The 11,138-nt window shown below is 39.4% G+C and overlaps 1 protein-coding gene across 1 annotated transcript; it reads right to left on the reverse strand.

The window, feature by feature from the left end:
* Positions 1-4,690: 4,690 nt before the first annotated feature.
* LOC144959543 (uncharacterized) lies at positions 4,691-5,584 on the reverse strand. Its single transcript, XM_078892159.1, has one exon. The coding sequence runs from the start codon at positions 5,582-5,584 to the stop codon at positions 4,691-4,693; it is 894 nt and encodes a 297-aa protein (XP_078748285.1).
* Between the last annotated feature and the right edge of the window lie 5,554 nt (positions 5,585-11,138).

The following is an 11,138-nucleotide window of genomic DNA, read 5'->3' on the forward strand; positions in this document are numbered from 1 at the left end:
AACCGACAACGATATTTTAGCTCCTGTCATCAAATCGATTATCATGAACCGACAACGATATTTTAGCTCCTGTCATCAAATCGATTATCGTGAACCGACAACAATATTTTAGCTCCTGTCATCAAATCGATTATCGTGAACCGACAACGATATTTTAGCTCCTGTGACGATTTTCCAAGAAGTGGTAAGGAGAGGGTTAACAGATGATCTCAGCGTAATCAGTTGTAAAAGGATTACTGACTGTTAACTGCGGTGTCTCACTTGCAAAACATTATGAAATTTATCGCTTAATAGGCTTCGTATATTGACCTACATGTTTAGTGTTGCTGTTAGTTAATGCGCAGATGGCGGATATTGCACTTTATAATACTTTTATTTCAAACAGGATAGCGGTTTGTCTGGCGTGAAGGGAACTAAGCGATGGTGGTTTGATTTCAAGTGTAATCCAGTATGGTTCACTTTTTATCGATACGTCTGTTACCGAGGAGGGACATCATTACCTTGTTTACCCAGGGAAAACACAAGTGTGTGCATTTCACCTCAACAACCATCAAGCCCACAAAAAACTTAACATCAAGTGGAATGGCCAGACATTAGAGTACAACTACCACCCAGTGTACCTCGGAGTGACGCTTGATCGGACTCTGTCCTTCAGAGAACACGTGAGGAAGACCAAGGCAAAAATGTCCACTCGTAATGCCCTCCTTGGAAAGCTGGCAAACTGACCCAAAAACTCTAAGGACCACAGCATTGGCCCTCAGCTACTCAACTGCGGAGTACTGCTCAGCTGTATGGGCCCGATCATGCCATGCCTCCAAGCTAGACCCCGAGCTCAACAACGCCTGCCGGATCGTAACGAGCCAGCTGAGAGCAACACCATTACCACTGGTCTACCGTGCAGCAGGAATAGCCCACCACACATCCGGAGGGAAACTCATGCCCAAATACAAAAATACAAACAGGAAATGGACCAGAGACACCCCCTTCATGACCACAATTGCCTCAAAAGCAGGCTCAAATCAAGGAAAAGCTTCCTCACAGTAGAGAGCCTTCAGCCAGACCACTCAGCATTCTTCCGCCTTGACAAATGGGTAGAATGGGACAAGACAGCAAACGATGCCCTCCAGCCCCCAACAGAAAAGCTCCCAGCAGGCACAGAGCTCAAGAGAAAAGACTGGGCGGCGTTGAACAGAGCTAGAGCAAAGGTGGGAAACACCGCCACCAACGTCTTTAAATGGAAAATCTCACCGGGCACTGAATGCCAATGCGAGTCACCCCAGACAGACCATGGACCACATCCTGTCCGAATGCTCGCTGGGACCTCACTGCACCAATGCTGACCTGAGGGAATGCAACCAGACTGCCCGGGACTAGCTGACTCACTGGCGCGACAAGATATGATGACCTTGTTTATATTACCCTTGACAGCATTATCTTTTTTATATTACCCTTGACAGCATTACCCCAACAATTGATTAAACGAAATTCAACATGGACCTATCGGGATGCAAGGAAGTTTAAATATATCTAGGCCTTTGTCTCGAAATCGTGAAGAATAAAGTAATTTGTGGGAATTAATATGGATTTTATTTATAATTTTTTGTTCTTCTTATTGTTGTTGTTGTTGTTGTTGATTGTGATATTGATGATGACGGCGATAGTATATATAATAATAATAATAATAATAATAATAATATAATAATAATATAATAATAATAATAATAATAATAATAATAATAATAATAATAATAATAATAGTAATAATAATAATAATAGTATAATATCGATAATAATAATCATAATAATAATAATAATAATAATAATAATAATAATAATAATAATAATAATAATAATAATAATAATAATAATAATAATAATAATTGTAGAGAATTAACTTTAGTTCATGTACAACAATATGACTACACATATAACACAAACTCCATTGATGATTATATCAGCTTTATTTATAATATTTGTTTCACAACACTAAATTTAGGCTGCACAGCCTCCACCATATTACTCTCTCTCTCTCTCTCTCTCTCTCTCTCTCTCTCTCTCTCTCTCTCTCTCTCTCACTCACTCACTCTCTCTCTCTCTTCCCTCTACCTACTTCCGCTACCTACATCGACATAATGTGATTGAGGCTCTGTTCGGGTAACTTCTCATTTTCCATAACATTACTCCCCACCTTGAAGTAATATCTTCAACAAATAAGACAAATTGTTATGAGGGAATACGCGTTGAACACAAATTTAACGAATTGCCTACAAAAATGTGTTAGCTCTAACTCTTAATAATAAATCAACTCAATTTTAAAAACAATAACAATAGTAAAGTTCCGGGCAATTATAATGGTCACGATTATGAGTAACTGGTTTTTGTGAGACTTAGAAGGAGAATTAAACATCATTTAAAAACAAAAAAATAGATAAATAAAAGGGAAATCCCAGTTAACTTAAACTATAAACTTTTGCCTCAATCTTTAATTATCTCCAAGCTAAAATGAATATATAGACAGTATATATTATATATTGAAACAAAATGTTTTAACGTTTAAAGGTATCTACTTTCAACAATCTAAATAGGATGGCTATTTAAATTGACATCTTTGCATTCAAGTCTGTCTGTGATATGACTTTATTAGGACATGCTAGCCGTCGTGAATACACACGGCAAGCGCCTCCATCGGTACTTAAGCACACAATTATAAGAACATATGATCAGGGACTTATCACTAAGCCATCATTTGGTCTTTTAACATTCCAAAAGGGCCCGGAATAGGCATTGTATATGAAAAGTATTAATATCATTATAAAGAATGCATGCATACAGTGTACAATATCAACATATATGTACTATGTGTAACTTATAACTTTCAAGTCACTGGTCGTACAAATTTGCCATTAGCAGTTCTGATCTCAATAGTTAATGTAACTTGTATTGAAATAGATTGGAGTTGTTCGGCTGTTTTTAATTACGTTAGGGTTCTTTATAGAGGTACGCATCTTGTGTTGTGCATGTTTTGCATGTGAGTGTGAATGTTGACTGCATGAACGGATTTGCACCCTTTTGTCCTTAGAAACATAGTAAGACGTTGTTCGTGTAAAAAGTTAGTTAAAAAATAAATCTGTCCAGGACTGTCGTAATATGTATTTGTTGTCAATTTTCCATATTATTAATTAAAATTTAGTTGAATCAATATTGTCTAACCCTGAGTCGTTACAGTTCTGACACAACCATCTCGCCCAGGTAAAAGACGAACAACTCGAGCTAAAGGCCATCGCAGCCTTGGACTGTTCTCTTCTCTGAGTAAAACTAGAGAACCTATTTAACCGGAGAACCCCTGAGTGAAGACCTGACAAGAGGCAGGTTTTGAATGCACTCCTTCTGCCAGAGATTCCAGAATTTATTTAATTGCCTTTTAATCTGTAACGAAGCTTCTCTTGCCATAGCTCCAATAACAATTGGCTCTTTTGCTTCCACCGCCGACTTATAGCTATCATGACGCCCAAGCAGAAAATGAGCAGGTGACAATGCCTTATTGCACTCAGGGTCATCAGAGACATAAGTCAGGGGTCTGCCATTTATGCAAGACTCTATTTCGAGCAAGACAGTTTCCAGCTCTACTCTACTCAAACTCCGGTTTCTAATTGTCTTTTTTAAAGATTGCTTTACTGAACACTCTAGTCTTTCCCAAACCCCACCTCTCCAAGGAGCTCTTAGAGCGTTAAATGACCACTTAGGACCGTCATCGGTATAACGATCAGCAATATGTCTTGCCGCTGCTTTAAATGTCTTCGCGTTGTCAGATAGTATTTTAGAGGGCATTCCTGGTCTCGCAACAAAACGTCTGAACGCGAGTAGAAATTCACTCAATGACAAACTTCCACAAAGTTCAATGTGAACTGCTCTAACCACACAACACGTAAAGAGTAAGATATAGAATTTCTTCCCTACAGCATCCACAGTGAATACAGGACCAGCATAGTCAACAACAGTAATACTAAAGGGATCGGCACGAACCAGGCGCTCCTGGGGTAAGGAAGAAATTGATTGTGAACATTGTTGAGAATCGAATCGTTGACAACGAACGCAATTCCGCTTAACCCTTTTTGTCAGAGACCTTAGACCTATTATCTAAAACTGATTTCTCAAAGATGCCATGACTTGTGACACTCCTGTATGTTTTAACGCAATGTGTTCTCTCAAACAATATTTTGACAGACATGATAATAGGGGAGATAAGCCAAGTGGATCAAATGTCTTGGCTATGCAACTCAAAATCAACCGTTTTGTAACTAACACATCCTCTGGAACCAAGATACCATCAAAGGTGAAAGTGTCTTCGACTGGACTCCAACGCATTCCGATAACTTTGACAGAGTCATTTTCTAAGCTTTTGTCTTCGAAATGTCTATGAATATTTTCTGCAACTTCTGAACTATTGAAAACCATTTGCATAACTTCATACCAGCTTCACTCATAACTTTTGAAGCTTCAGACATGAGATTTATAACCTCGTCCACACTGTCGACTCCTGAGAGCTTATCATCGCAATACATGTTCTCAGACAATTCTTTGATGGCCTTGGTGGCTGGATACTGTGACAGGTGATGACGAATGGTGGCATTCGGGAGAAATGGACTGGCTTTGTTTCCAAACGGGACTCTTGTTATGCGCATAACACGAACTATGTTGTCAATCTGCCAGAAAAAAAACGATGCACATCGCGATCTTCTGGTCCGACACTAATCTGGAGAAAAGCCTTCTCTATGTCGAAGCATAAGGCTACTTTATGTCTTCTAAATCGCATGACCACATCGCTCAACAGAGGTAACAGATTTGGGCCTGTTTCTTTACAGTGATTTAAAGAGATAGTGTTTGATCCGGAGGCAGAAGCATCAAATACAGGGCGTATCTTAGTTGAAAAGCTGGACATCTTAACAACTGGTCTGTGAGGCAAATAGAATTTTGAATTTGTCATGTTCTGACCTTCATCCAAGGGCACCTCCTCAATGAAGCTGTCTGCCTCAATTTTCCTAAAAACATCATCATATCCCGTTTTCAGTATTTTATCTCTTGATAACTTTCTCTCATGATTGTCAAGTCTCTGCCTAGATTGAGACTCTTTGCACCGCAATTGCGGCATCTTTGATTCTACCCAGGGTAGAGCCACTTGATACCTATTGTCTACATACTCAATCTTTTTTGAAAACTCTTTCATAACTCTGGGTTCATATGGTGCATTCTTATCATGACAGCATTCTAAGTATTCAAGATCCCACAATTTTCTAAAGTCAGATTGTGGAATGTCTGTCAAGCAGAGCAGTTGTCTGCAGAAGTCGAGTGCATTGTTACTCGGGTTCGAATATGCACCAGAGAGGACCCATGGTCCTAAGACAGTTTCTTGGGCAACAAGCCCAGAAGGACTACACACGCAAGAATCTGTCTTGATGAGTTTCCAATAATAATCCTGACCAATCAAGATATCAATGCTTACGTTTTTATCACCATGGATATCTTCTGAGAATGTACACTCTTGAAAGTGTGATAATACATCCATGGGAATTGCAGGCCTGAACATTGCCGCGCAAATGACCCTAACCTCTGTAGGTAATAAGGTTTCTTTCCTTTCACAGGGCAAATCAAATCTCACAGCTTAAACATTTCTCAATGCCTTTTCTGAAGGTTTATCTGACTCAAAGGCAGACACATTCAAGCTTTCTCTGCCCATAAAAGGAATGTTTTATTCTTTTGACAGCTCTGCTCGAGATGAAACTTCTATCTGATCCACTGTCGAACAAAACTGTCAAAGAGACACCCTTCATATTAATCTTCATTGTTTGTAACACAGTGTTTTTGTTTGTAAGTTTGCTTCGACAGAAGGCAACATTAATACTTTCGGGATTTTCAGTTTGAGCAAAACTGGAGTTGAAATTTGTATTGCCCGATTCTGTTTTCATTTGCCCGTTCCTACAAAACCTCTCGTTGTGTTTATAGCCACAAATTTTACATTTTGAGTAGGACGGTTTCGCAACATGACCCTTTGTGAAGCAAATCCAACAAAGATTATTCTCTTTGATCTTATCCTTAACATTTTCTGTCTTCATGGTAAATACTTTCCTACATTTGCTCTTGCCATGTTTTCCACCACAGAATGAACACAGTAGGTCATTTCCTGATGACAACGTAAGAGCTGAGGCGGTAGAACGAAAGTTTGGATTTGCTTTGCATTCACGATGATTCTGTAATGTAGGTACAGGTACAAAGCTCTGTGAACGTTCACGATTCTCGATTTCGTTGTGTAGGAAGTCCATAAGGAACGCTAAATCCCCTTCCTTTTTGTGACTTTTCTTGCCCACATGAGTCTGATGTCCGGAGATAAGCGACTGACGATAAGCGGTGTGAGCACCAGTCCATAATTTGTGCCGTCCACGCCCATGTTCTCGAGGCATCTGATGTTGATCTGAAGTTTTGTAAAGACGGCCCATAAGGCTTTGATGTTTTTTGCACCATGAAAATCAACTGTTAGAAAATTTTGCACATGTCCAAAAATGATGCGTTCTTTTCGTCCAAAACGGTCTTTTAAGATCTCCATGGCAATTCTATAATTGTAGTCAGTAAGAGCAAGGCCCTCAATCGACGTTTTTGCTTCTCCAACAAGAGGTAGCTAAACTTTGAAAATTCTGGTAACGTCGTTTTCTCAATTATCGCCGAAAATCTGACAAAAACGAAGGCCATTCTGCGAAGTCGCCGCTGGATTTTGATAATTCTATTTTAGGAAGTTGTGGGGTGGCCCCACCTTGACAAAGCCCCAATGATGATGATGAGTTTGACAGGGAGCTGGTTGGACCCTGATTAGGCGTAGTCAATTTATTCAGTTTTTGCCGGGCCACAGCAATAATGGCGTTTGATTGGTGGACATATTCTTCAGCTTCATCTACTTCAGCCATCAATTCACTCGAATCTAACGTCATTTCAAACTTTTCTTGAACTATATGAAGCGAATCACATCTTTTTACCACTTCATTCAAACATTGTTCTATGTCTTCTTTACCTTTATCAATTGCTTCAATGCATCAATGGCTCTGGTCAGCCAGCCTCTTGATGCTATACGTCGTTTTTGCAACACTGCACGGTCCGGTGAATGGTACTGCGTAGCCATATGAAAATTATACACAAACTCTTTTGTTGCACTGACACTTTAAATAAACTAAGAATCTAAAAGTCCTCCCGCGTTTCGGCACCAGAATGTAGAGAATTAACTTTAGTTCACGTACAACAATATGACTACACTTATAACACAATGTCCATTGATGATTATATAAGCTTTATTTATAATATTTGTTTCACAACTCTAAATGTAGGCTGCACAGCCTCCACCATATTACTTTCTCTCTCTCTCTCTCTTCCCTCTATCTACTTCCGCTACCTACATCGACATAATGTGATTGAGGCTCTGTTCGGGTAACTTTACATTTTCCATAATAATAATAATAATAATAATAATAATAATAATAATAATAATAATAATAATAATAATAATAATAATAATAATAATAATAATAATAATAATAATGGGGAACGATAATGCTGTTACTGCTGATGATGATGTTGTTGTTGATGATGATGACGATGATGATGATGATGATGATGATGATGATGATGATGATGATGATGATGGTGGTAGTGGTGGTGGTGGGGCTGGTGGTGGTGGTGGTGGTGGTTGTGATGATGATGATGATGATGATGATGATGATGATGATGATGATGATGATGATGATGATGATGATGATGATGATGATGACGATGATAGTGATCATGATGGGCGAAAACTAGAATAAAGGAGGAGTAGAGGAAAGAACTAGAAGTTAAATAAAAGTAGCAAGAGAAAGGGGAAAATGAGATGAGGGAAGAACAGGGAGAGGAAGAGGAGGAAGAAGAAGGGGATGAAGAGGATAAAGAGGAGGAGGAGAATCAGGACGAGAAGGAAGAGGAGAAAGATGACGATGAGGACGAGGATGGGGAGGAAGAAGAGGAGGAGGAGGAGGAAGAGGACGATGAATAGGATAAAGAGGAGGAAGAGGAGAATCAGGAAAAGGAGAAAGATGAGGAGGAGGAGGAGGAGGAGGAGGAGGAGGAGGAGGAGGAGGAGAGGAGGAGGAGGAGGAGGAGGAGGAGGAGGAAGAAGAGAAGCAAGAGGAAAGTAGAAAATGAGGAGGAGGAGAAGCAGGAGAGGAAAAGGAAAAAGAGGAGGAGAAGCAGGAAGAGGAAGAGGAGAAAGAGGAGGAAAAGGACGATGATGAAAAAGAGGAGAAGGAAAAAGAGGAGCTAACATTGAAAAATAACCATCTTCAAGTCAATAGCCCATCATACAAAGAGAGAAGATAACTATGAAACATGACCATCTTCAAGTCAATAGCCACGATATAAAGAGAGAAGCTATGAAAAATGACCATCTTCAAGTCAATAGCCCACGATACAAAGAGAGAAGCTAACTATGAAAAATGACCATCTTCAAGTCAATAGCCCACGATACAAAGAGAGAAGCTAACAATGAAAAATGACCATCTTCAATTCAATAGCCCACGAGACAAAGAGAGAAGCTAACAATGAAAAATGACCATCTTCAAGTCAATAGCCCACGATACAAAGAGAGAAGCTAACTATGAAAAATGACCATCTTCAAGTCAATAGCCCACGATATAAAGAGAGAAGCTAACAATGAAAAATGACCATCTTCAAGTCAATAGCCCACGATACAAAGAGAGAAGCTAACAATGAAAAATGACCATCTTCAAGTCAATAGCCCACGATACAAAGAGAGCAGCTAACAATGAAAAATGACCATCTTCAAGTCAATAGCCCACGAGACAAAGAGAGAAGCTATGAAAAATGACCATCTTCAAGTCAATAGCCCACGATACAAAGAGAGAAGCTAACAATGAAAAATGACCATCTTCAAGTCAATAGCCCACGATACAAAGAGAGCAGCTAACTATGAAAAATGACCATCTTCAAGTCAATAGCCCACGATACAAAGAGAGAAGCTAACAATGAAAAATGACCATCTTCAAGTCAATAGCCCACGAGACAAAGAGAGAAGCTAACTATGAAAAATGACCATCTTCAAGTCAATAGCCCACGATACAAAGAGAGAAGCTAACAATGAAAAATGACCATCTTCAAGTCAATAGCCCACGATATAAAGAGAGAAGCTATGAAAAATGACCATCTTCAAGTCAATAGCCCACGATACAAAGAGAGAAGCTAACTATGAAAAATGACCATCTTCAAGTCAATAGCCCACGATACAAAGAGAGAAGCTAACAATGAAAAATGACCATCTTCAAGTCAATAGCCCACGAGACAAAGAGAGAAGCCAACAATGAAAAATGACCATCTTCAAGTCAATAGCCCACGAGACAAAGAGAGAAGCTAACAATGAAAAATGACCATCTTCAAGTCAATAGCCCACGAGACAAAGAGAGAAGCTAACAATGAAAAATGACCATCTTCAAGTCAATAGCCCACGATATAAAGAGAGAAGCTATGAAAAATGACCATCTTCAAGTCAATAGCCCACGATACAAAGAGAGAAGCTAACAATGAAAAATGACCATCTTCAATTCAATAGCCCACGATACAAAGAGAGAAGCTATGAAAAATGACCATCTTCAAGTCAATAGCCCACGATACAAAGAGAGAAGCTAACTATGAAAAATGACCATCTTCAAGTCAATAGCCCACGATACAAAGAGAGCAGCTAACTATGAAAAATGACCATCTTCAAGTCAATAGCCCACGAGACAAAGAGAGAAGCTAACTGAAAAATGACCATCAAAAGTGTATAAAAGAGAGTATTTACATTAATATAATTATATAAATTGTATTATCTATGCTTGCACAAGGTATCCTAAGGCGAGAAGGATATGGAGAGACAAGAAACTGTGGAAGTGATAAAACGGTTATAATAATATAGACACAATGCGGTCAAGGCCGTGTCAAGTCGGCAAACATCAAATCACTTATAAAAGGAACGATGTCACTCGGCTCTGTATTATTGAAAAGGATAGCGATTATGGTGATTAGTTCTCACTAAATTCTATCAACCAGCTATAGCTAGAACGAAGATGACGTCACTCATGTCTTTGTTACTGTTTTTTGCCATCCGCGTTTGTGGCTAATTTTCCCTAAACTGTATTAATCAGACTATAAACGTTCAACGTTACACATAGTTTTGTGTGTTGGTCCGTTTTATTTCTGGATGGCACTGTTGTTAGTTTCGCCAAGCGCGCAACATCTATAGGTACAACGTCAACGACCTTTTCGTCATCATCGTCATTAGCATCGCCAATACCATTAACATCATCATCATCATCATCATCATCTTCATCATCATCATCATCATCATCATCATCATCATCATCATCATCATCATCATCATCATCATCATCATCTTCATCGTTGTCGTCGTCGTCGTCATCATCATCGTCATCACCGTGGATACAGTGGGAATTAAAGCCGGACTATAGAAAAAGAGAAGTACCCTTCAGACCTCAAGTACCTTTCTGAGCTCACTCTCCACTAGTATCTACCTCTCGTTTGTCCCAGGTTCAATCCCCATTGGTGCTTCCTCCTATAATCTCAGGTCCATACTCTTCGGTACCCAAACCCTATAGTCCGGCTTCAATTCCCACATATATCCATCTCCAATAGTTCCAGGTTCACTCCCCGCTGTTGGGCACTTTCCCGAATCACCGGTTCATTGCCAATTGGTGCCCACTTCCCATATATATATATATATATATATATATATATATATATATATATATATATATATATATATATATATATATATATATATATATTATACCGTCGCAAACCCACCAGAAGCTTTGTCACACCGCACCGTTCAACTAGATGCTCTGCGGTTTCGGGTTCTATCCCACATTGGATACATGTTGGACATGTGGGAAGTCCCCACTGATGAAGCGATGTTATCGAGAGGAAGGTCATGGACCGAAGCCGATTCGCTACCACCCAGTGTCTCCTCTTACTGGTGGAGAAGCCTGGCAACTTCTCACCTGGTATCGAGGAGTGTATGTCCCCGCCCCCTCAAGGGATTTCATCCAAAC

This window comes from Berghia stephanieae, chromosome 14 (assembly GCF_034508935.2).
Source record: "Berghia stephanieae isolate SIO BIC M18660-M18661 chromosome 14, UCSD_Bste_1.3, whole genome shotgun sequence".
Lineage (NCBI taxonomy): Eukaryota > Metazoa > Mollusca > Gastropoda > Nudibranchia > Aeolidiidae > Berghia > Berghia stephanieae.

What these genes read in the sequence shown, in the direction of transcription:
- LOC144959543 (XM_078892159.1), bottom strand. Translation starts at nt 5,584, where the DNA reads ATGTTCAGGCCTGCAATTCCCATGGATGTATTATCACACTTTCAAGAG.